This window comes from Lissotriton helveticus, chromosome 11, assembly GCF_964261635.1.
Source record: "Lissotriton helveticus chromosome 11, aLisHel1.1, whole genome shotgun sequence".
Classification (NCBI taxonomy): Eukaryota; Metazoa; Chordata; class Amphibia; order Caudata; family Salamandridae; genus Lissotriton; species Lissotriton helveticus.
The window spans coordinates 549,730,433-549,757,438 of record NC_136072.1 but is presented as its reverse complement, the minus strand read 5'-3'; the positions used below and the strand labels follow the sequence as shown (position 1 = coordinate 549,757,438).

Sequence of the window (27,006 nt, the reverse complement as noted above, 5' to 3'; positions counted from 1 at the left end):
GGGTTTTTCGGTATGCAGCCTCCACCAGGAGGATCTTACCCTCGGTAAAAACAGTAGTGACCCAGTGATGTGGAGGGAGTGTAGGACAATAAAAATCCCCCGGAGACCCAGTAAACGGACTTTTATTAAATCTGGGTTCGGGTGGATCCCATTAGGGGAATGCTCCAATAATGTGCGCTCTATTGAAAAAGTTAAGTTTTCAGGACGCACTAGCATTCAAAATAATTTAAAATGGCCAACATGTTTCAGCCCTCTATGCCGTGAATCGGACTTTGGGGCTTTCTTCAGGACCCGTGGTGAAAGGTGATAGTGATGCTAGACTATTATATTTATAGCAAGCAGGTGTGTAGAAAAAGGGAAATTCTCAACCTGTTTCTTGGTTCTCGAGGTCACGATGTACCTATAGTTCAGACATAATGATAAGAGACATACACAGACATACACAAATACACAAAAAGGGTAAGGGAGACACATAATGTAGTGAATTCACTACTAATCAATGCAGATTGTTGCAACTTAAAATAGCAATACTTCGTAACCCCCAGTAATTGGCAGTGTCAACTCTCTCTTTCTCCAACAGGCTAATGCATGCAAAAAGTGGTTCATAGACAATGAATCATACTTATATGCAAATTTGTAGGGTCTAGAAAAGTTGCAACAATCTGCATTGATTAGTAGTGAATTCACTACATTATGTGTCTCCCTTACCCTTTTTGTGTATTTGTGTATGTCTGTGTATGTCTCTTATCATTATGTCTGAACTATAGGTACATCGTGACCTCGAGAACCAAGAAACAGGTTGAGAATTTCCCTTTTTCTACACACCTGCTTGCTATAAATATAATAGTCTAGCATCACTATCACCTACACTCCCTCCACATCACTGGGTCACTACTGTTTTTACCGAGGGTAAGATCCTCCTGGTGGAGGCTGCATACCGAAAAACCCGATGATTATGCACACACGTGTCAGAAGAGCGGAGAATCAAGATATACCGCTTACCACGCTACCCTACACGTGCATGAGGGTTTAATTTTGGAGACACCGTTGTTCGATCTCCTGCATACCCTGGTTCACGCAGGACAAGTGATCCCTCCCTCTTGATTAATTGTAATTACCCAAGGAAACTGAGGGATCAGTACTTTCCTTCTCCCCCCTCCATTTGATTAGCATATTCTAAGCAGCGCACAGCTGTGGGAGAATTCTAAGACCTAGACTCTCCGGTAAACCTTACCGGATTGAGCCTATTGCCTTGGCACGAACCAACCATGGCTGAAAACTTCGGATTAAGCTACACAACCGAAGAGATCGACGCCATACTAGCAAAACCTCCACGTTTTTTGGACAGTGACCTCACTCAGACTCTAGCAAGCACCACAGACTGGGATGAATTGACCGAAATAAAAAAGGAACAAGTAAGAACTGCCGTCCACGGTATTATCATGACGGAATACCTAAGGGTAAATGCAGCTCCCAGAGGCCTCTGGGTTACTAATGCCCCACGTATCTTTCTGAAAGACCTGGCCTTTAGAAAAGACTGGTCGGCCATATCCTGGAAGTGTACAAGGGACTACTTAGTCCTAATAATCAAGACAGCATCAAGACTAACAGATGAACTTACTGTTAAAATTCAAATCCTTGAAACAAAACTGAACAATACGGTGAATGTAACCATCTATAAGAAAAGGCTTGAAGAGATCAATAAAGAAATGGACGACACTCAAGAATATCTCACGCAGACCAAGCTACAAAAATTAGCAAAAGAACTGAAGAGGTTTTCACTTGAACGCATCCACCCTTATAGTAATAAGGACCACAAATTTAATGACAATACATCAAACTATGGGTCAACCAGTGGGTCCTCGGTTGATGGATCAGACCAGAGTGGAGATGACTCTCCCAATTACAATAGAGGAAGACCACAAAACAGGAGGAACAATCGACGAGGCAGGAGCACATGGCGTCCTCCATTCTTCCAAGTAGACCACCAAGGAATTCCTTTCCAACCCTTCAACCCACATTTTCAAGGTTGGATGAACCCCTTCTTCGCGGGACCCCCGCCCATGAATCACCAAGGACCCCAACAACAAGGACAACATTTTCCATCCAGGGTTCCTTTTTTAGGGAGGGGCCAACCACAACAACGAGGAAAGAACCGAGGTGTAACCTGGTCGGACCAGACCCGACAGGTCCAAACGAGGAGTGTGACAAAAGCCAACACTGTTCCCTCATCGTAAATCTGACCGACAAGGTCTTAACCAAGGAACAGGAGGATGTCCTTAATAAAGGTCTGGGATTCGTCCCTACCCCAAAAACAGACGTCTTCAAAATAAAATGTGAACTGGCAGAATTCTGCCGAACCTTGAAACTAAAAGCCTTTTTTAAGGACCAACCGAAGTACATCCCCGAGGGAGATACCTCATTGAGGAACAAGTCCACTTTTTGCCCTTTACCCTCTCAAGTTCCGATTGAAATCGCAACCTTTGAGCAAGCCATTATGAGAGAAGTAGATGATTTATCATCCGACCAACGGAAACCGTTTCACAATGTAACGAGAGCTGAACAGACAGCGTTGGACGAATTAAAGAACGACGGCCAAATCATTATAAAACCAGCCGATAAAGGAGGAGGGGTAGTACTCTTGTCTGCAGAAGGTTATGACAAGCAGTGTCTTGATCTCCTCTCAGATGAGAAATTCTACAAAAAACTATCCATCGATCCCACCCCGAGGCTACAGAGAGAAATACAAATGATGATCGAAGAGGCAGAAGCTCATGACTGGCTTTCCAAAAAAGAAGCTGAATTTCTAGTAGCAAAGAACCCTAAAATTCCTTACTTCTACTCATTGCCAAAAATTCATAAGGCCCGAATGCCACCTCCGGGACGACCTATAGTGTCAGGCATTGGGTCAGTTTTAGAGCCTCTCTCACAGTTTGCTGATCATTACCTCAAACCATTGGTCCAGAGTACACCCACCTACTTAAAAGATACGCGACACCTTCTGAACCTACTCAAAGATGTCAAATATTCACCTGACACCATGATGCTTGTAGGACTTGATGTGGAAAGTCTCTACACAAGTCTACCACAACGAGAGACCTTAGATATGCTTGAACAAATTCTTTTTGAGAAGGACTGGATATACAAAACCCCTAGACACTTTGTCTTGGAATGTTGCCGCATGGCGTTGACAGAGAATCATTTTCTATACAAAGAGACACTATACCTACAACGCCATGGGACATCGATGGGCAGCACCTTTGCCCCGAGTGTGGCCGGGTTATATGTAAGCACCTTTGAGGGCATTCATATACACACAGAAACAAACCCTTATATTCGTCATATACTGCTTTGGAAGCGGTATATTGACGACATCCTGCTAATCTGGGCAGGCAGTGAGGAGGATCTAAAAGATTTCCACGCATGGCTGAACACAAAAGACAACTGTCTGAAGTTCACTTACAGTGCAGATAGAAAAATCCTAGACTTCCTGGACATTACAATATATGCAGAAGACGGGCATCTACAAACACGCACCTTTTTCAAACAAACAGCTAAGAACAGTCTCCTCTCCTTCAAGAGCTTTCATCCTCGCCCTCTGAGGGAAAATCTTCCCTACAGCCAGTTCCTCAGATTGCGGAGGAACTGCAGCAAGAACACCGAATATCGGGCGCAAGCACAAGATCTTTGCACTAAACTCCAACATCGAGACTACCCAAGACGAGTGGTAAATAAATGCAAAAAAAGAGCCCAGCACCAGAACAGAGAAGGCCTTCTAGAGACCTTCCCAAAAACAGAACCTGAAGATCTCACTACCTGTGTCACGACCTACAGTCCAGTAACTGACAAAGTCAAAAAAATTGTGAATAAGAATTGGAGGATCCTCACCTCTGGCGCTCTTTCTTGGCCAAAACCGAGATTCGCCAACAGGCGTTGTAGGAATCTAAAAGACATCCTGGTGCACACGAGACCACCTGTAACAAAACGAGGACAACAATCCAACTTGTGGGGAAACCCCCCCATTATTGGACACTATCCCTGCGGTTCTTGCTCAGTGTGTAAATTGACCCAACCAACAAAGGAGTTACAACTACTTCCAAATCTTAAATGGAGAATGCTCAGACACACAAACTGCAACACGAGCCATGTAATTTACATGATCACCTGCCCCTGCCAACTGCACTACATTGGCATGACCTGCAGAAAAGCCAAACAAAGGATCGTTGAGCACAAGAGCAATGTTAAATGTAAAAAAACCACAACCAAGATGGCTAGTCATTTTTGGGAGAAAAACCATACAGTGGACGACCTCAGTTGGGTCATCCTAGAAACACTGGATACTAAGGACAGCAACGCAGAAAGAATCCTCTTTGAAAAAGAGCAACGTTGGGTCCACCGTCTGGGGACAGATACCAGGGGGCTGAATGATAATATCCCGTGGCTGAGTGTGTTGAAATAAGACTGCCTACCATGAGGCATATTCCACAATGTAAGATACCCCCAGGCTGTACTGTGAAGAAAAAACATCAGAGATGAATTATGTACCAAATCTGAGCATATTCCGAATGAGAGACACCCCCAAACTGCTTTGCGTAAAAAAAACACCAGAGATGATTTGTGCACCAAATGCTAACAAACTGCTCGCCACAAAATTCACTAATTTGTCAAAACTGTACAACTGACCACCATGATTTGGACCAGTGGTTCATTTCGCATTTTTCATTTTTCATTTATTTTTTCCGATTCATTTTCCAAGTTTTGAAATAATAAGCGTGACCCCAAGAAGAGCGCCACTAAGAACACTATTAACCATCTCTCCAATACGAATAACGTAGGCTGTATTGTGAGGAACATCCAAGATGAATTCTGTACCCTTTTACTACCTAATTCACCAATCAATTGACTACCACGATTTGAAAAAATAATTTCTAAATTATTTAGCTTTTAAAAAATTTTTGATTATTATTTCAAAATCAATAAATTTTTTCCCAATATCCTTTTTTGGATCAGTAACTATGCCTTAAAACAAAGCGGCATGAAGAACAATATTCTCAGAGTTACAACATTGTAAACACGCAGGACGACGAAGTCCTCTTTCTATTTCCATGAAAACAGCAGAAATACCGACCCGGAAGCTCAGCACTGTTACTTCCGGGTCGCAAGAGGCAGCAGAAGCGCAACGCGAAGCGCGAGGACAGGAGCGTTAGGTATTGCCACGAGACCCTTCTGCAACCAAAACCGCAAGTATAATGAGCCCGGCCTCACGCTAACAGTGCGTTATTCCTTCTGTTTAGCCCCCTCGAAGCCCTTGCCACACCCGAAGGAGGTGTAACTAATATATATCTCAGGTATGATTTTGGCGCGTAGGGCGCACAGAGCACATCGGCATGATTGTTTTTCTCACCACGTGAAGCAACCATTATTAGCCCCAACATAGTAACAAACTGGATATATTTTCACGAATGAGTTATCTTGCATGTGATGTGTGAACAACAATGGCCACATATCTTGATTCACCACCATAGTCATTCTAGTGGACAGGTATTATCTTACTGTCATGGCATTTGCATATAAGTATATATGCCCCGGTTACAACGGAAGGAGGTGTAACTATTGTTTATTCCAGGTATGAATTTGACGCACAGAGCACGGCGGTATGAAAGATTTTCACTACGCGGGGCAATCGATTTCATGCTAAAGATATTAGAAATTGCACTTATGAATGAGCATTGCCGGCATGCCACATGACAAACAATTACCACTTATGACTTATCACGATAGTCTTCTGAGTGGTGGGGTTTTCTAGACCCTACAAATTTGCATATAAGTATGATTCATTGTCTATGAACCACTTTTTGCATGCATTAGCCTGTTGGAGAAAGAGAGAGTTGACACTGCCAATTACTGGGGGTTACTAAGTATTGCTATTTTAAGTTGCAACAATCTGCATTGATTAGTAGTGAATTCACTACATTATGTGTCTCCCTTACCCTTTTTGTGTATTTGTGTATGTCTGTGTATGTCTCTTATCATTATGTCTGAACTATAGGTACATCGTGACCTCGAGAACCAAGAAACAGGTTGAGAATTTCCCTTTTTCTACACACCTGCTTGCTATAAATATAATAGTCTAGCATCACTATCACCTTTCACCACGGGTCCTGAAGAAAGCCCTAAAGTCCGATTCACGGCATAGAGGGCTGAAACATGTTGGCCATTTTAAATTATTTTGAATGCTAGTGCGTCCTGAAAACTTAACTTTTTCAATAGAGCGCACATTATTGGAGCATTCCCCTAATGGGATCCACCCGAACCCAGATTTAATAAAAGTCCGTTTACTGGGTCTCCGGGGGATTTTTATTGTCCTACACTCCCTCCACATCACTGGGTCACTACTGTTTTTACCGAGGGTAAGATCCTCCTGGTGGAGGCTGCATGCCGAAAAACCCGATGATTATGCACACACGTGTCAGAAGAGCGGAGAATCAAGATATACCGCTTACCACGCTACCCTACACGTGCATGAGGGTTTAATTTTGGAGACACCGTTGTTCGATCTCCTGCATACCTTGGTTCACGCAGGACAAGTGATCCCTCCCTCTTGATTAATTGTAATTACCCAAGGAAACTGAGGGATCAGTACTTTCCTTCTCCCCCCTCCATTTGATTAGCATGAACTGAAAGAGACACCACCCATTATACATCCAGACAGATTCATAGGAGGGATCAGTTCTGAGGATGATTTTCTTGACAAAGTAAAACATGAACAGAGTACAGATAAGATGGAACCTATACTGAGATCACATGATGTGGTCAGGGTGGGAGAGTTCTACCATGTTGATTGTGGTTTGGTCCTTCCTTCTACAGACTTACAAGAACAAGCTCTCAGATGGTGTCATTCACATCCTTTGGCCGGTCATCCTGGTTATAAAAAGACCATGGAATTGTTACAGAGACGTTTCTGGTGGCCAGGAATGGGAAAAGACACAGAAAGATACATAAAAACCTGTCATATCTGTGCACAGAGTAAAGTTTCACATCGGAACCCTGTGGGACTACTGCGGCCTTTGCCGACTCCCCCAGGACCATGGCATACAGTGTCCTTAGATTTCATAGTTGAATTACCTTTTACACAGAAGGGGAACAACACATTGCTAGTGGTAGTAGATACCTTTACTAAGTTAGCTCACTTCGTCCCTTTACCTGGGTTACCGACTGCAAAGACCTTGACCTCTGTGTTTCTGAAACAGATAGTCAGATTACGTGGATTGCCTTCTGTGTTGATCTCCGACAGGGGTTCCCAGTTCGTGTCTCGGTTCTGGAGGGGAATGTGTGCTCTTTTGTCTGTTGATGTACGTCTCTCGTCTAGTCATCACCCACAAACTGATGGACAGACCGAGAGAGTAAACCAATGTTTTGTGCAGTATATCAGATGTCAAGACCTGCAGTCCTTAACAGAATGGGATGAGTTGGTTTGGTTGGCCGAGATGGCCTATAACAACAGTCATCACTCTTCCACAGACTTTACACCTTTCTTTTGTACATATGGCTATCACCCTCGCATACTCCCTGGTGCTACCTCCCCAGGTACAACCCCTGCTGCTAGTGAATTAGTACAAGGCCTCCAACGTAACTACAAACTTGCACAAGAAACATTGGACCAGGCCAAGATAAGGTACAAGAAAGGAGCAGATACACACAGACGACAGGAACCCTCTTATAACGAAGGGGACAAGGTTTGGTTATCCACAAGACACATCAGTTTAAAAGGGGCTTGTAAATTTAAGCCCAGGTATATTGGACCTTATAAGATCACAAAGGTCGTTAATCCTGTGGCCATGAAACTTGACCTTCCCCATACAATGAAAATACACCCTGTGTTCCATGTCTCCTTATTGAAGCTTGTTGCCCCTGGAACAGTCCTTCCGGCCTCTCCCCCACCTGTAGACGTGGATGACGGATTGGAATATGAGGTGGAGGCCATCATAGATTCCAGACGTGTCAGGCGCAAGTTACAGTATCTCATACATTGGAAAGGGTATGGTGTGGAAGACAGGACTTGGGAACCCGCTAGTCAGGTACACTCCCCTACCTTAGTGAAGCACTTCCACAGACAGCATCCCCAGAAGCCTAGACCTGTGGGGGGATCCTTAGGGGGCATGTACTGTCATGCCTGCTGAGCATCCGCGGATAGCAGAGACGAAGTATCGAGACCAAGGCAAGATGGCCTCGAGGAACTGCGCATGCGCAAGGGAATCGGGCAAGAACATAAGCTCGTTTCTCTCGGCGTCTAACGCTTTGCGCTCTAGTCTCCCCGTTGGATACTAAGTCACTTCCGCTTAGCCGCTTTCAGTCTTCTGCCTTTGTTTGGTGTGGACACTTGTTCCTGATTATTAGTACACTGCTTTCCCTAGCAGTATTGATGTTCTTAGGTTTGATCCCGGCTTGGGGTCATATTGTCACGGACCTCTGTTCTGAACTTTCGTATACGTGGAGCTCCCATCCTGTGTTCTGTTTCTGCCGTCAACTATTACTGCAGTTATCTCTGGCAAGCTCCAATCTTTACAAGCCGAGTGTTTCTCGGTAATCACTTCGTACAGGCTGTACGGAGTTCCCCTACCTCAGCTACCCGATAGACCCATGTGTGCTGTTTAACGTGGGATCTACTGTTTATTATTTCTCTCGACCAGTGCCGGCTATCTTACCCAGGGGTCAGTGTGATCTCATACACCCTGCTGCTTGCGGACTCGTCGATGGGCCAGATTACGGTCCAGCCGGCCGGTATTTGCGGAGTAGGGGAGTGTGGGGTTGCATGGCATTGTGGGATTTGTGGTCCGCCTGGCGAGTTTACTTTATTCCCCGTTTACCTTATTATTTTGCATTCTCTGGACTTCCCGGATGCTGGCATATATCACAGTGCAAGGACAAGAAGACCTGGTAAAGCGCTTGTAGCGCACTATATTTACTTCGTGTTCTTGTTGAATACTATTGGGTGTTTATGTACGTTTGCATTACCCTACAGGCAAGGAATATTGTGACTCCAGACCTTGTACTATATCTATCCAGTAGTTGAGAAGTGAAACATATGAGGTAAGGTAGATATTCATACCTGTAGATAGTACAGATTAAGGTCACACAAAAATTACAAAACCTATTCCTCACTACAGGTCATATGCAATCTCCATAAGGGTTTTACATCTACGGTTCCAGACTAGATCGTAGTTGTTTTCCTTGTCACTCCTGTATACTCTCAGGTGATTATTGGTCTATGCAATACATTGAAGGGGTTGATTGGCAGAGTGATTGTTGTTGTATTAACCCCTTTATTCCTTGTAGCTTCATCATCAGACAGAAGCAGAAGAGTGCAGTGTCCGAAGAGTCCAGTGTTTTGTCTCCCCTTACTTTCCTTGTTTTGTTCCCTCCTTTCCCTCCATATCACCCCTGTGTCCTAGAGCTTGATAGGCACAGGTGGTGTAGGGAGGAAGGGTTGGGGTTATCGTCGGCTCCTGGCACTCCTGCGGAAACGGAACCAAGATCTTTACAGCCACACGCCATCGGAGGGCAATGCGCCTCTTAGCCCGAATTAGAGCACGGTCGACAAACCTATGTCCCACTTTTTTAGCTTTGGGCCTCGGGTACAGGCCCAAAAGGAAAACTTCTGCTCTGCACGGCATGGATCGTGCCAACACCTCATTCAAATCTCTATAATTTTCAGCCAGTAGGCCTGTGCAACCGGGAATTCCCAAATCATATGTGCAAAGCTGGCATCTATCGTTTTGCACCTTGGGCATTGCTGATCCTCCACCCCGTACATGATATTGAGCCATAGTGGTGTGAGGTAGGTCGTATGTAGTATATTACGTTGTGTAAATTTGAAGTTGCCCTTTCTGGAGATTTTCTTCAGGCTTTCCAGAGCCTTTTGCCATTCCACCTCAGTCAAACTCCTACCCACAAGGGCTTCCCATTTCTCCTGTATATGAGAAAAGGGCTGTTCTGTCAGGGCTGTTATTGCGACATACAACCATTTTACCAAATGCCTCACTGACCCAATTGTCACCATTGCTTGTAGGGTCGCATGTGTGTTAGGTTCGCCAGAGTCCTCTCCGCATAATATGTTAAAGGTTTCCTGCATGGTGTGGTAGTTTAAAAGCTGCTTAGGTGAATAGTCATGATACTCCAGGAAGTCTGTCAGGGGAAAAAGTCTCCATCTTGGTAGCAATCCCGGACAGTAGTCACTCCTGCTGCTATCCACTCCCTCAGTTGGCTCTGTGTAAAGGGGGGAGCCATCTCCTATCTGTGGTAACCCTATCAGTGGTAAACCTTGTGCATATAAGGGGATCCCACTGCTCATCTAGTGCATCAATCCCAATCTTTGAAGGCCACTTGTAGCAAAACCCCTGTTGTTTTTTACTTGGTGTTTTGGGTTTAAGATCCTGGTAAGGAGAGTTCCATGGGGAGGCTGTCCTTGTAATCCCAGTGTCTCTAAGACCTTCCCATCCAACCATTGGACCAGCCACTGGAGTTGTGCTGCTAGGTAGAATGGTTAAAAATCTGATAATACCAGGCCACCTGCTGTCCTAGGTCGTCGTAAAACTGTCAGGGATACCCTATTCCGCGCTCCATTTCAAATCGGCTCCCTGAGCAATGTGTCCATATCCCTAAACCATCTCCGAGGGACTACTAACCGGAGATTAACGAAGTAGTAAAACAACCTCGGAAGGATAACCATGTTAGAAAGTGATATCCTGGCCATAACTGAAAGTTTGAGAGAGCGCCAGAATGACACATTCGTCTTTAATGTGCGGAGCGCTCGCCCAAGGTTCCCCTCTAGAAGATCTGCCTGCTTATGGAACACCTGTTATCTAATGGAGCTCGGGTCCAAGTAGATCGCAACTGAGGTCCCTATACCTTGCAAGAGTGGGTCTCAACAGAAATACCTGTGTCTTTCAAGCATTGACCCGGATCCCAGACAAACTTGCAAATTCCTCCACAATGCCAAGGGCTTGAAATATGCCCCGGGAGCCTTCCCTGATATAGAACAGGTAATCCGCATACAATGAGACTATATGCGTTGGCCCATCTAGTAGTAGCCCGTGTCTCATCCCTTCTTGCCTTAAGCGTTCTGTGAGTGGTTTAATCGCTTGAGCGAAGAGCTGAGGCGATAGTCTGCAACCCTGCCCGGTCCCTCCGTGTATGGCACATGAATTGGAAAAAACTCCGATCGCCCGAACCCTAGCTGAGGGGTCTGTATAAAGTAGGCGGATCCATCTCAGCCATGCTTCCCCATATCCCAAGCAGTAGAAAGTCCCAACTTAAGGAATCAAAAGCTTTTTCCAGGTCGACCACCCTCACCACTGCATCTGGATATGCCGAAAGACCTTGATGAAATAGAACATGATACAGCCTTTTCAAGTTCCCAGAGGTCAACCTAGTCAGGATGAACCCATTCTGATCCATGTGGACCAAGTGTGGCATGTGCAGCAGTATCCTAGTAGTTTGAAGTCTAAATTCAACATAGACAATGGGCGATAATCTGCCGTGCCCGCCAGGTCTAACTTAGTTTTACGTAGTGGGACCATGAACGCCTCTCGCGTGGAAGACGGCAGTTGGCCTACCCGCAGTGAGGCAGCATTCATTTTTTCAAGATGGGGGTCATTATTGTTGCGTAGGTGGAATAAATCTCTGCTGGGAGTCCATCTGGCCCTGTGGTTTTCCCTCTGGCCATCTCTTTGATTGCCAGCCCAATTTCATGCGTAGATATTGCATCCTCCAAGCACTTCCTTGTATCCTGGTCTACTCCCTGTAACCCCCAAGCCCTCCAAATAAGTCTCCATCTTTACTTCAGACACTTCCCGAGCTTCCCATACAAAGTTTCATAGTACTCTCTAAAAATATTGTTAATGATTTTGAGCGAGAAGACCGGCTGTCCAAATACTAGTCTCTTCCCTCTGGCCAAATCAGACATGCTAGTAATTTCCCTGCTTTCAACCCTTTCACATTCTGTCTTTCTTGATATGCTCGAAAGTCCAAGAACCTCAAGCGTTCCAAGGCTTCATGATATCTACTCCTGGTGTCGGACAGTTGTTTCTTGGCCTCGTCATCCACCCTAAGCCCACTGTCAAGAGCATAAATTTGAGCTTCCAGTGTCTGGAGTTCTCGGTTGATCTCCCGATGCATGCCCACTGTCTGTCCCACACAGTGGCCTCTCACTATTGCCTTAAAGGCATCCCACTCTGTCAGGGAGGTGCTAGCAGTGTCTTGGTTTAATTAAAAATAAGTCAAAATGGAGGTAGACCGCTTTTGTCTAAAGCAATCATCCTCAAGTAGGCTGGGATCAAGCCTCCATCCAGGGATTTAAGTTCTCTCGGGCGTTGAGGACAAACTCAGAAGTAGCGGACTGTTGTCCGAGATTTTACACCACAAATATTCTACCCCCATAATTGCTGACGAATGTTGCATTGAGCATAGAAACATGTCTAGTCTGGTGTGCAGACCATATAGTGGAGAGGTACGGGAGTATTCCCGTTGTTGCTGATTTTGTAGCTTCCACCTATCTGGGAGTTCCCACCCGTTCATCCAGTCTCAGAGACCCCTAGATGTCGCAGATGTTGCTGTACCACAAAGTGAGGGGTTAGACTTGTCCATGTCTGTCTGCTACAGTTATAATCCCCACCCAGGATCAAATCACATTCTGCTAATTTCAAATGGGGTTTGGAAAGCTGTTGCAAGAAGTGTGTCTGCTCTTGGTTTGGGGCATATATACTACTCAGTGTCACTTCCCTTCCTTTCAGCCTACCCTTCACTATAACATATCGCCTTTCTGGATCGATAATTTTATGTGTTGCATGGAAGGGAGCACCCAGCTTAACCTTCAAAAGGGTCCCTCTTGCATATGCTGAATATGTGGTCACAAACAGTTGTCCCTGCCATCTACGGCTGAACCTAAAGGCTTCCTCTGCTGCCAGGTGTGTTTCCTGTACCATCACTGTATGCATGCCTCTACGGCGTATGAAATAAAAAAAGATGCAGCGTTTAACTGGGGAGCCCATATCCCGAATATTCAAGGTTAATAGTATGACCTCTCCTATGTTTGCTTGCATGGAGAACAGAATTGTAAAGTGTATTCTCTTCCTCCCCTCCATTCCCCCAAACTATCCCGACTCGATCTCAATCTCCGGTCTGTGTTATGTATAAGGACTCCATGGTAGGGAACAACAAACCCAATGGAATAACTCCTGATTCCAAGAGCGGTCTGGCAACCGCCAACTGCCCAAACCTGTGAACAAACAAAATTACGGTTAAGAACGTTGCCTTCAGTTCCTCCGGCGGATCACTCTGGTGGAGGGGGTTGCCAAAAATTAAGGTGGGTCAGGGACGTTGGTTCCATCCTGGCTCATGATAATGGTGAGGGGGATGACCATTACACTCCCAGGGATGCTACCATGTACTCTTCTCTAGATATCAGATACTCCTAAAATTCCACTAAGTTTCTGGGCTTTCATAGAATATCATCCGCAGAACGCAGGTTACTTATCTGCCAGTCTGTCTGATTTTTGCAGGGACATTATCAGAGCTACTGCCTGCAGAGCTACTTTCCAGTCTTGTTGCATTTGCGAGGATGTGGGTATCAGCATCTGAGTCGTGTTCTTTGTTCAACGCTGTTGGTTCTGCAGCTTTTCCCTTTGCGCTTCTTAGCAATTGCGGCTGAGATTCGGCAACCCTAGGGAGCTGCAAAATCCGCCAACGCCCGGATAATTGCAGGGATTTTATTAGGCCGGGACAGAGCTCTCGCTATGTGTAACCGCCTTGTTGGTGCTGCTGGACACGCCTGTCAGATTCTAAGATGCTTGTGATAGTGCAACATGTGGTTATCTGAAGTCAAATGGACAATCTGAGAATCACTGCAGTTACTTTTATGAATAATAAGTTAAAATGATAGCTTTACTATTTAAAGCATCACTAGGTAGCATCACTAGTAGCAGCAGAGTCCGTGCTGCATAGGTGCAAAAGACATCCCTACCTGGACATTTTCGGTGTACAGGAGACATCTTTAGTAAGGGGTTTTAAATATATCATTCAGATATAGCTTTGGCATGCTCATATATTTCTTGTTAAAGAAGTCTTGGTACTTGTATAGGTCTGAAAGCTCAAATACTGGAAAAGTTCAAATTTCTTGCTTGTAAGTCTCATATATGTGTATGTACATATATTTATGTTAGATGTGTAGGCTCGGGCACCCATCCAGACACAGGATGTTGGAAAAAGTACTAAAGATGTGAATGTTCTACTAAAGAAGTGTGTATGGAACAACTACAGAACCTCAACCTGATGACTATAAACCTTTAAATAGCATGTGAATCAACGAAAGATACCAATGATAGAGCACTGCAGTTAATATACTACTCCGTGATTTATGTACTCCCATTATGAAGTCCTCTTTCTCAGCTCAAAATGATTGACCTGCCATACACACGGTCGTTTTATATGAATCTTTTGATTTTGTTATTGAGTGGGCCCCTGGAAACCTGCAGGTTGACATAACTTTTGTTCCCAGGCTTCAGAAATTCAAAGAACTAGCCAGTGCTATGCAAATGTGCTTAATCTACTCTTGCATAAGATAAAATACTCCATTAGTATAAAGCGAGGAGAACTATAAACTAGGCACCTATTACTGATAACTTCCCATGAACATACACTAGGTATCTGCAGATTGTGTTCCAGCAGATTGTGATGAAGGACATAAGGTGAGTAAATGGCTCTAAATTGATAAATTACAATATTCATAGGCTTAGTGTATACTACTAGTGGCATATTGTACATAACCGTTCACATAGAAGTCTTTATCACTTCTGATTTAAACATGTTTTTCAACCTCTTCCAGTTATCTTTCCTTGCACCATTTTGACATATGTCCTGTTCGCTCTCAGGATGCGGCATTCCATAGTCTCTGTTCTGTTATAGTTAAATAATGTCTGTACACTTCGTCTTCCACCAAGTCATTATGTCATCTTTTTTTCTGCAGTGACTGAGATGCTGGTAAACATTCTCAACATCTGTTCAGACGACGAGCTCATCTCGGACGGGGATGACACGTTGGAAGGTAAGAAGCCCCACTGGTCTTAGACTAGGCGGAGTTCAGAATAGTTTCAAGATGGATTAGGGCGTTTCACTTCATAACAAAGGTGGAGCATACAGAATCCATACTTATAACACTTGAGGACTTCTGTGCTACACATTGTGCTTACGATTGAAACAAAATCACTTTTTAAAGGCTATTGTAGCATGACCTTATCCTCAATATACTTTACTACAATTTACTAAGAGTCTTCAATCCATTATGTAACTTCTGCATCTCCGATGCTTTTTTAAATGTGGTGCTGGTTATGGTCCACCATTTGAGTTGAGAAACAGTGATGTGAACCATCTGAGTGTCTGCTATGTCAGGTACGCAGTAAGCTTTCTAAATACAATGTATATAGAAAGGACTCTCAGGTTTACCATTAGTTAGAGACAGTTGCATCAAGTTGTGCGCTGGTACTGGGAACAATGACGTCTCGAAGCCCAGAATTGATGAACTAGGCTTTTAAATGTTTGCCAAAAAAATATGCTAGTCTCAGGTCAACCTGTGGTTTAGATAAAGCGAATGCACAAATGCATCTTCATACCTGTGCCCAATGCAGTATCTCATATGATGCTCTGGCAAGTTCAGCATGACGGTGAACCAGTTAGGAGTTGGAAATTTACTAATTCTGTCATGATGGGATACACACTCTAATGAAGCCAAACCTGCTTTTAGAGGCATTGTGCCGAGGCAGATAAAGAATGCTCCTTCAGCCATTTGAGGCAACATCCTGAAGGTAATGAAGTTCAACAAGGGGCTTGTTTTGAGATGATTATATGGTAAATGGTCAGTTCTATACCCTAGAAAATGAATGAGGAAACAATTCCAAGCCAAATTTGTGTTTGTGTGCACACATAGATGTAAGAGCTCTCCAGAAGTGAACCCTGAGGTAAATACTCAAATACGTTTGAGACAGCCCGCCCACCTTTCATTGTTTTTGCACTTGCATCTAAGAATGCATAAATATTTTGCCCAATAGAATCAGAAATGCTGCTTAAAAGGAGCCCACTACTATTTTACCCATCTTATCCTCATTTGATTGTGTCCAGAGAATAAATGCCTGTCTAGTTTAGGTCATCAGTGCTCACAGCACCAACATCCAAGTGGAGGACACAGTTTAGTTTTAACAATGTTAGGGTACTTTGGCTTCAATCTGCAGCAGACTCGAATGACAGCACCACTGTAATTTTGTGCACCTTTTTTTTACTTAAGCACATTTTATGCAAAATCTGCGTTTTTTGTGCTGCAATTAGTTTAGTCCTTGTGTCGTATTTTTAAATCCGTAAAACTATGTTTAGAACTCTTGGTCAGCAGGATTTTACGGTCCTATGCAGGGCTTTAAACAGTTTGTGATGGAGATGTCTGCAAAAATTGTACTGGCGAAGGCTGGGCAAGTTGCACATTCCCTGGATCAATATTGGCACGTGATCCCAGTCATCCGAAGAATATCAGATGCTCTCAGAAGTACTGGATGCTATATTTTGTAAATTTACAAATGGGTGTTTTGTAGACTTTGATTTCTCCAGAGTATACCTGGGTTTTTAGGCAAAAGTATCTAACACTTTCTGAACAAAGCCAGGCCTACTGGCAAAGGTGGACAGTCGCTCTTACTTTGAGGACTACCTGAATTACTCCATAGTATTCTCCTTGGGCATCTGCTGCCACTAGGTCACAAAGACGTTTAGGTACTTGACGCTCAGCAGTAAGAAAGTAAATGGTAAAGTACCCCACTCGTCACAGCGTTTTGTTCAAGAATTGGCTTCTCCAGCACTTGTAATCAATGTCCAAAAAGAGCAGTAGAAAAAAGACTGCTTCATTTTCTTTTTGTTCATGCTTCAGGAATCAGAACTATGTCAGTATCTTACAGTTAGTTGTCTAGCTCACTACATAGAGAAAGATTTGTTATGTTACGATTGGCGCAGTCTAGAAGTCTAATGACCCTACACTAACCTACACCCACGTTTAGTTCAAAGTGACATAATAATTGTGAGCTAGTTGACTTTTGTTAATAATAATCTCTAAAGTTCCTTTTTCTGAATTCCAAAAGGGCAGAGTCTTAACTTGGTAGCAAGAGCTCTGGTATCCTTAGTTTTCCCCTCTTCTTCATAGGGAACCAGGCTAGACAGAGCAGATAGGCTGCTCCTTTCCTTGCGCTGGGAAGCTTCAACACTGCCTTGGTCTTAGGCATTTGGGTGATTGCAGTTTATGGCTCTTTATGAGTAGTGCTGCTAAATATGAGACTGTCCATTGAGGTCTTTCCCAGCAAGGTCCCTTAACATTTGGATGCTTCCATTCAAGTTAGTCTGACATGACCAGGAGCATTAGAGCTGACAAAATGAGTTCTGAATTATCTCAGATTTTACAAAAATTGAAATCTTTCTTCAAATGTATTCAGTATTTGCTGGTTTCATCAGTACTTGAACATAGCTTTCAGTGTTTCCTGAAGACCGTTAATGCCATCAGAGAAATCTTAAAACACTACAGTTTTTTTACCCCAGACCTTGAATGAAGATCTGTAGTATAGCTTTCATCAGGGTCTCGCTTACATATTGACAAAGTAGGATGGTCAAAGTGTGTACATTAACGAGTAGGATTAGCTGACAAGGGATCTGAGCCCACATGCTGGTATCCGAATTAAAAGATGCACTTTTAATGACTGCAGAGTGTCGAGGATCAGTAGGATTGTGTTCTGTCTGGACGCACTTATTCTCCTTGTGTGGACTGCACTTTAATGAAGGGCATATTTAATTCACATAACTTAATGAGGGATAAGGCAGGTACATAGATCTCTATTTAGAAACTGGGTTCAGAAAAAGAAATGTTGAAGTAGGTAAATAGGTTTTTGTAAATTGTCTTTTTTCTATTAATGATCTATTCTCAATGCTAAAAACTATGATCAGACCTAACAAATCATGGTCCAGGAAGACATCCGCATTTGTTTAAGAGATACAGTTCTTGTGCTTTGATTCCATTCTTCCTGAAGAGGAGTGAAGAAAATGTGTGGTATTTGTAAAGTGACTACAGCCACATCTCCTATGTTTAAATGAGCAAATGTGCTCTCTACTGTGACATATATGATAGACACACGGAAGAGCATGAACTATCGTACTCTGTGTCAGTTGCCGAACAGCAAAGCAAAAGCAAAGTCTTTTCCACACAGCTCATCTGTAACCACTCTGTTATGTTCACAGTGGATCTGGCAGATATAGGATATTGACAGATAGCAGACAGCACTATTCTGTCCTATGCAAACAAATAGAGCTCACTCAGACTTATTAAAGTTAAGATGGACCAGACCTATTTGGTATGCCCAAAGATTAAATGATGTAAATAAAAAATAAATAAAAAACAGTGGTACATCGAGGACTATGGGGTTTTAAACCCATGCAGCACTATCTATTCTTTTTAAGACTCACGTCCTGCAAGAATACTGCTATCCTTTTGAATCCTCCACTTATAAATCAGGGAGTTCTACAAGCCTGACATTTTTATCCTAGATTCAGAAGGAACACAGGTTGATCAGCAGCAAAGCACGATGGACTTCTATAATGTTCTCCATACCATCTTCTGAGAGGGAGGATTTCTTTTAACTCAACCTTGTTTTGGAATCCCTTAATATGGACAAGTGGACGTTGGATATTCTTCAACTCGGTCATACCAGGGAATGTGTCAAAAAACAATTTTTGCTTTCACCAATGCATTCAGAACACATCATTGTATTCTGCAAAAGCAGGTGAAAAAACTGCTTCAAAGTGAGCAATATAATCCACAGAAGTAAACCATTGTAAGCAACATGCATTATAGTCAAAAAGATGATTGGGATTGAAGCCTCTTATGCATGGAAAGGCCTTGTATAAAATTTGCCAAAGAAAAAGATCATGATTGTTACCCTTTCCCTACAGAAGAGAAGGGATGCCTCCACTGCGTGTTTCTTTTAAAATAATTTATTTTCACATTTCAGTTCAGAGAGTGGCCAGCTCAAGGTTCTGTTATTTTCCCTCTGGTCAGTGTCCCAATTTCTTAAGCAGATATCCTGGTCTATTGGCCTTTCATCAGTGATACTAGGGAAACAGTTTCCAACCGTACTTTGACGTTTGGCCATTAAAAACATCACACCAGGAATTAGCCATTTAGTAGGAAGTTTACATTCCTGGTATATCCGGGATTCACAGTAATCACATTAATTTCTGGAAAACATTTCAACAGGACTGTGGTTTGAGGCATGCCTTCTCTTGAAAGTGTGACAAATCTTTCTGCAGTTTAAATAAAGTAAACACATTTTTTGGGTATTCTATGACACAATTACTGCACTACATATTGCTGTGTTTTCTAGAATAATTGTGATCTGTTATTGCAGCCAGCACATGCATACAATATGGGAAGTGTTAGATTTGCAGTGGAAGCAAGATTTACAGAAGAAGGATCATCTTGTGCTGCACCCCACAATTTTCAGGGAAATTGAATTTAAATAAGTTCCTTCTTTTTCAGAACCTAAATTCTCACCCGTCAGTCATTCTGTATGCATCCCTGTCAGGCTGGCGAGCATGCTTGCAATTTCGAACAATGAAGGTGGCATTGGTGTGTATCAGCACCTCATTAGATCTTAGCAACAGGCAGCCCATCTCTCTTGCTCCTCTTGGGTCGATCAGTGGCCTTTATACCATTTTACTAATTTACTTCTCGATGTGTCAGTCTTTTTCTCGGAATCACTTGAAAAACTCTAAACTGGTTCAGCTCGTCTTTGCTCGGACACTCTTATGTAAAAAGTCAGTCTTCCTCGTCCACAATTGCAGACCATCCTGATGTTCCTTAAGGCTCTTGACTCCCACATCTCCAACATTCACCCAATTGCCCTGTTGGGAATCATTTGGAACTTTCATCTGGGTCTTTCTCATTCAGCTTTGCTTGTATCTCTATTACACCCAGTTGCCTAAACCTATTGAAAGGGAATCCAGTGAATTAATTTCATGACTACAACCTTCCCTAAGGATTCCATTTACCATCTCTGTACCCTTTCTTCTGGTCATTAATTATGAGAAAATCCATGTCTCATTCAGAAGCTCATAGAAACCTCTGTCATCTTCTACCAGAAAGATACCTCTGCCGCAAAAACCGAAAGTGTCTTGTTCCTCCTGATTGCTCACATTATAAACTTTTTTCACATTAAATGATGAGTATAATTTTCCTGCCAATGTTCCTGCTCCTTTTACATTAAGGCAACTCACTCTTCACTGGACTTCTGTCAGTATCCATCATAATAAAACTGTATTACAACCAAAAAAGAGTGGCAGTCAGAGTCTGTTCTGAGGCGACATGGTCACAGGGCAGACCTGCTAATGGGCACAACCGTGGTGCTTGGGATAATTTGCTAATGGTTACTGGGGTCCGACCTATGGCTGTATAAACTGGTCAGGTAATCCCCTTCCAAACCTGATTCTCAGGGTAGTGCAGGCAATATCATGTCCGCTGTCTGGGAAAGATTTATACCCTTCATCCTGTGCCATGCTAAACCCAGGGGCAATCCAAAATGAATTCCACTGGTACCAGTAATCATACTCCTGTCTCATATTGAATCCTTTTACTCATTTGTGTGCCGCACATCCACCATGCATTCACGCATGTAACACACAAAGAATGTCAGCATAAGGGTTGTAGCGTTACATAGAAGTGGTACGTTACATAGTTGTGGATGATAGGGCACACAGACAGAAAAAAGGCCTGTTCAGAGCTATTGATTCACAAAAATGGGTAGGCTGCCACCACAGCATTGGGTGAACTACCCAGACTATGGACAGTAGTTCTATGTTGACAAAAGAAGGCACTCTTGGTGCACCTCTCCAGGTCACAGAAAGTTTCTTGAACTTGCCATTACCAAGGAGAGACCTTGGTATCAACGTACATGCAAAAGTAGTGAGCTAGCTGTGTGGTAAAAGTCAGGATTCAAGCTTTACATGCAGTTTCAGGGCGCGCGTACATGCCCGTATACCACGCAGGGGACATTTCCGTCCCAACAATGCAACGCAAAATTTCACTTTAAACAATTTATCCATGTTGAGCCCGATTACATATTTTGTCAATTGTCTCCCAGTGACATCACACAATCAGATTAAGAAACTCAGCACTAATCTCTATCCATTTTTGGTAGCTGATGCCTTCTTCAATTATGTACATCTCAACCAGGTCCATCAGATTGTTCATGCAAATTGCCTCATATTCTCACTGTCAGTAGTGAACTTGAATGGGTTTAAGTGCCAAGGATTGCACTCCTCCATAGCCACCTTACCTCATTACTCCTGTGCTAAACCTGTTATTGACATTCGGGATCGGTCATGCTTAAACTTTGTGACTGTTTTTATTCAAGTTGGAAATTGTAATCCTACCCAAAGCTCTCGGTTCCAAAATATGGCCTGAAAAAAGCATTTGCTGTGATGAAATCACACTAATTTAAGTATTCTAAAACTAGAATAGTGGACAAAATATACATTTTCCATCATTATTTCATCTTTTGTTTAAACAGTGGATTTTTTTTGCTGTTTCTTCACACTTGCAAATCATTATTTGGCAAAGGGTCCCGTGTGTAGGTTGATCAAAGTTTTCTCGCAAAGCACTCTTTGAATTCATTATTAGAAGAGAGAAATTGTCAAAGTTTTCAGCTGTCACTTTTTGCATTAATATCTTATCTTCAAGGGCAATACACGGGTAGAATTCCAAGCTGGAGGGAGTTGAAGTTAAACCCTTCTGAAGAGAGAGCTGCCCACTCTTGGGGAGAAATGTTTCTTTGGTCCTTTTGGGCTACATTTCATGTGTTTGAGAGGTTAAAAGGGAGTTGTTCCTGTCTGGAAAGGATTGTGTTTTGTAGATTTGTTAGGAATGGGAATGTCACCGATTTTTCTGCAGACACAACTTGATGAGTGTGCACAGAACACAGATTTTCTCTTTGGGGGAATGAAATGATACCCTGCCATGATAATAAAATAACTCGCTCTCTTCCATGAGTAGAGCTTAGTTTTGGTGGAAGAAAATTGACTATCCATATTTGATGAGAGATATTGTTTGTCTCTGGCAGAGAATTGGGTTTCTTTCTGGAAGACAGTTGTCCCCTTCCATAAAGAAGAAAGTTATCTATCCTCTATTAAATAACCTTGTGTTTACTAGATGAAATAACATTATTTTTATGGAAGGGGGTTGTCTGTCTTCAGTACAAGAAAGTCTGGTGAAATACATCTGTTCCCTTTAGAGTAATGTTGAATTTTTTTATGTTGAGGACTTGTCAGTCTCTTTAGGGAAGGTTTAGGCCGCATTCAGGTGTAATAGGTTAGTCTGTGGAAGAACACTGTACAGTGGAACAGTCTCCTTCTTCTGAAGATCATGGCTATCTATCATCCATAGTAGAATGTTTTTTGTTCTCTATGAAAGAACATTGATGTAAAAGTATTTGTTTCTGTGTTGTAAGTTAGCTGGGTGCTGTTGGTTGAAGGAGTGTTTTCTTCCCTCAGAAGAAGCTTGTTAACTGTGTTTAATGGAAAATCATTGTGTCTTCAGTTAAAGAATATAGTCTTTTTGAGGTAATAACGTTGTCGTCCGAGTCACCATGTTATCTGATTTTGGGAAACATCACTGGGAATGTTTTGGGGAAGATCATTGTCTCTCTTTTTGGCTAAAGTAAATGCTTAACTTATAAAATACAGTGGTGATTATTGCATGTGGAAGAATGGTATATTTCCTCTGTGGAAAAACGTGAACTGTCTTCAGTGGAAGAGCATTCTCTGTATTCATTCTTCTGCCAAAGAGCCTGGTCTCACCTCTATGAAATTCTACTGTGTGTAAGCTTTGTGGCAGAAATGTTTTAAAAAAAATCTTTGGTAAAGGGAGGAGATGGGAAAAGTGGGAAAGAGGTGGGGCTGTTGACTGCCTGTGTGTATGTTTGGATGTAGAATTTTTATTGCCATGTATTATTCTTATGCATGAACCTAAACAAAAGGCAACAGCGCTTGTTACAGGGTCAAAGGCACACATACATGCAAGGACTGGCAGGAGAGGTAGCTGGATTCTGGAAGCAAATGTGTACTGATACTGCACTGTGCTGTACTGTTTTTTAAACAGTTGCATCTTCAACTCTTCCCTAAATTGGTGCATGATCGGGGTGGTTCTGATGGAAAGGGTATGGCAATGTGGAGTTTGGGAGTTCATGTGGAGCAGAGCGTTACCACCCTCCAGATGCAAGAGTAGGAGGGCTTGACCAGCAATTTTGAAGTTGCATTCTGGTAGAAATACTTTCATTTTCTTTAGAAGAGAGAACTTCCTTTGTTTTATGGTAGTGTCTTCCTTGAGTGTGTGGGTGGTGCCAAGGGTGAATCAAATTCTTGGCATTCAATAAAAGTTGTGGTTCAAAGCAGTCAAGATTCAGGTCATTGGCCCCGATTTGCACTATAACTTGCTTGTGGGTCTTGCCAATTAGTACCAATTCTGTCTTGGTGAGATTGAGATTCAGGCAGACGTTGGACATCCAGGTATGAGTGAGGTGCATGCAAGATTTGAAGCTTTAGATATCTGGAGTTAGTGGAGACTTTCTGGTATAGTTGGGTGCTGTCTGCATTTTGGTAAATTTTGATACGGTTATCTGTGAGTAACGCCCCATGGGGCTCCATGTATAGAATGAAGAGAACAGGAGACAGTATGTAGGTGAAAGTGCCCTGTGAATGAACTGCTGTTGTTTGGAAAGGTAGAAGGAGGGGAGGAGTGAGTGACACTACAATTCAAGATTCCTGTGTGTGGATGACTGTGTGGTGATGGTATGTGTCAAAAGCAGCTGAGAGGTCCAGCAAAATCGGGAGGTAGAGGTCATCTTCAGCTGTGGTCAGTAGGGCGTTGTCCTTGATGTGTAAGGTAAGTGTCTCAGTGCAGCAGCATGATCTAAAGCCAGATTGGTAGTCATGCAAGAGATTGGAGGCATTGCTGTGATCTTGCAGTTGAGTATAGACTGCTTTTTCGGTGATAACGATGGTGATGTGTAGATGAGTTTAGTTAGTGAGATCATCAGAAACTAGAGTAGGCTTATTTAGTAGCCAGAGGATGTGGCTGTCTTTAGAGCCTCTGAGAAGATGCCTTGTGTTAGGTAAGGTGTTGACATTGGTTAGAAAGCTGTGAGCTACCACGGAGAGCTATGTGATGAAGCACTGGTGGTAAGGTATCATGAGAGCCAGTAGAGTGGCGTTGAGAGAGCTGAGCATGCTGGCGAGATCTGTGAGTGAGAGGGCTTTGAAGGATGACGATTGCAGCATTCTAGGAAAAAGGTTTGTTGTAAGAGGAGAAACCGGCTTGGTGGCTTGGCATTGTCTATTTGCTGTTGGGTTTTCAGTATTTATTTTTTTTACACTGAAGAAGAGGTTGATGGCATTACAATTGTCTTTGGTGTGCGGAATAGGTGTGTCATGCAGGAGTTTGATACAGTGCTTTATAGCCTTGAAGAATGTTCTGTTTCTGTTGATGACTTCATCAATGGTGTTGGTAAAGTACTTTGTATGATTTGATTAACTGTCTGTGTGTTGTGCAGATGACCTTCAGTATCACGCAGTCATTGAGATTGTTGTGTTAGTTATCATTTGCCTTTCTGCTTACGGATAGAGAGTTTGTCAGCGAGGCCGTTCAATTACCGGGTAACAGAGGGAGATTTTGGCCCCAAAAAGTGTTGAAGTTATTAAGAAGGGTGTTGGTGCTGGACGTGGAGTTGGCAGGGTGAGACGATTTCTCACATTAGGTTGTTGATGGAGAAGTCCAATAAAATCTGAAAGTATGGTCTTCCCACAGGAAATGGGGTTAGCGAGGTGGTTGGTCTATTCCAAGGCTGTGGTTGGTCAACACTGGAATGTTTAAGAAAAGAAGGTTAAGGATGTGTGTGGATGTGTGTTGGCTGGGTGAATTGCTGTGACACATTGAGTGTGTCATTAAAGTTAAGGAGGGTTTCTTTTTTTTAAACTTGTGTTGTCTTGGAGGCTGAAGCCACTCATAATTCTGGTGTGGGTGTGTTGGATGGATCAAATGGCAAGTAGATCCAGGATTTCATCAATGAAATCCTTGTTCTGTCCAGGTAAGGTGTAGAGGAGATGGAAGGTGGTGGTCTGAGTTTCAGAGAGTTGTCAGTCTCATGTCAGAAGCTCCATGGACCGAAGTGTTGCTTGCTTGCCTAGGGTACAGTATTGGATGCATTTATGGATGACAGAAAGGCATTTTCCCAACCCATGCTCACATTCCACTCGATGGAGGCTCTGAGGGGGAAAGAGCAATATCGGTCCTGAAGCCTGCAAGAGAAGATTGTCTTTTTTGTATCCTCCGAGAGAAAATGTGGTTTGCCGTTGGTAACAAACGCTAGCTCTACTCCAGGAAAAAGTTGTATCTATTCTTAATAAAAAAAACGTATTATGTGCACCAAGAAGCATGCTGTCAGTCCCCTATGGAAGAATGGTGTGTGTTCTTAATGGCAAAATGTTCTTCAAATGAAGAGAAAGGTCTCCCCTCACAGAAAGTGCTTTATCTGCCCGTGGGGAGAACATGGCCTGTTACTGAGGTAAGAGTATAGTCCACCTGAAGGAGAAAGACTCTTTGTCTTACCCAGGGTCTAGGTAGGAAACATATTAAGGCCTCTGGAAGAGTTCCTTTACTGTCTGGTGAGAGTTGCCTATCCTCACACAGTAGCATAAACAATCCTATAGAGGTGGTGTTTGTCCTCTGGATTTGAGCATTGTCTGTTGTCTTGGTTCCTTTTTGTGAAAAATGTTTTGTCCTCAGGGGATAGCATTGTTTTCCTCCCTTTAATATGTTTGTGACCTTGCAGAATGGTGTGCTTCCTCTGATTAAGATTAGCGACTGTCTGTAAAAGCGCATCGTCTATCATCTAGATTTCCATCCCTTACCTGAAGAAAAGTGTCTGTCTTCAAGGAAGAACCATTGTTCGTCCACTGGGGAAGGATGTTAGATTTCCATTGTGGAAAATGTTTGGGGCTATGTAAGCGAATAAAGGAATGAGTTGTCTGTCTTTGAACGAGGGAGGTGAGTATTTCTTGGGAAAGAAGTGTTTTGTGAATAAGTGGGCCGTGTTTCTCATGAGTTGTGTTTGGAGAGGAGCATTGTCTGTCCTTGGCTTATGCGCTCTAGAGTGGATTTCAGCATGGAGGAATTGAGCAATGGGATGGACAATGAAAAAGGTTATCAGCTTTTGAGGAGGGAGGCGGTCCTCATGGTCAAGTTGGTCTTCTGCGCTTAATGATGGGGGTTGTTTAAACTTGTGTAAAAGAGGGTGTTTACCCTGGATAAGAAGGCTTGCATGCACATCTTTTTGCTGCTGCACAGTTTATTCTTGAATGCGATGCAGTGTATTTTTTGCTTTTCTTTCACACACACCATGAAAATGTAAATTTGTTTCTTCTGTCTGTCCTTTGTATCTTGATGTCTCCTTATAGAAGATCACTACATTTCCAGCTATAACAAAGGTACCAGCATTGTTCTAAAAGAGTCCGCCTCTGCCTGTGCCTCAAATCCTTTGGGAAGAAGGGAGGAGATTTTAATATTTACAGAAAGTGTTCTCACTTCTTTCAACTATCCCCTGCACCCTCTCTTTTTTCTATCCTACACCTCTTTCTATCTCCCACTGCTGTCCCCTGTTCCCCCATGTCAATTTGGCATGCAGCCTTTTCATCCATTTTTCCCTTTTTCTTCCATATTAATCTGCATTACCATTTTTCCACTTTGGATATATTGTCCCATTTTCCTCCCCATTACACCTCTTTGTCCCCAGTTTGTTCCTCAATCACCTGCACTTTGTACATAATTCAACTGCTCATTAGTTTTTCTATATTTCAGAGTCCCTTTCCTGTCTGTACCTGTTCTAT

The 27,006-nt window shown here is 43.0% G+C and overlaps 1 protein-coding gene across 3 annotated transcripts in view; it reads left to right on the top strand.

Moving 5' to 3' along the window:
- Positions 1-27,006, top strand: part of PPP3CC (protein phosphatase 3 catalytic subunit gamma) — a 776,740-nt gene that overhangs the window by 610,260 nt on the left and 139,474 nt on the right. For all 3 annotated transcript variants that reach the window (XM_078666300.1, XM_078666301.1, XM_078666299.1), the window contains one exon: positions 15,023-15,100. In XM_078666300.1, coding sequence (XP_078522426.1) covers positions 15,023-15,100 — 78 coding nt within the window. The remainder of the gene's footprint in view (positions 1-15,022; positions 15,101-27,006) is intronic.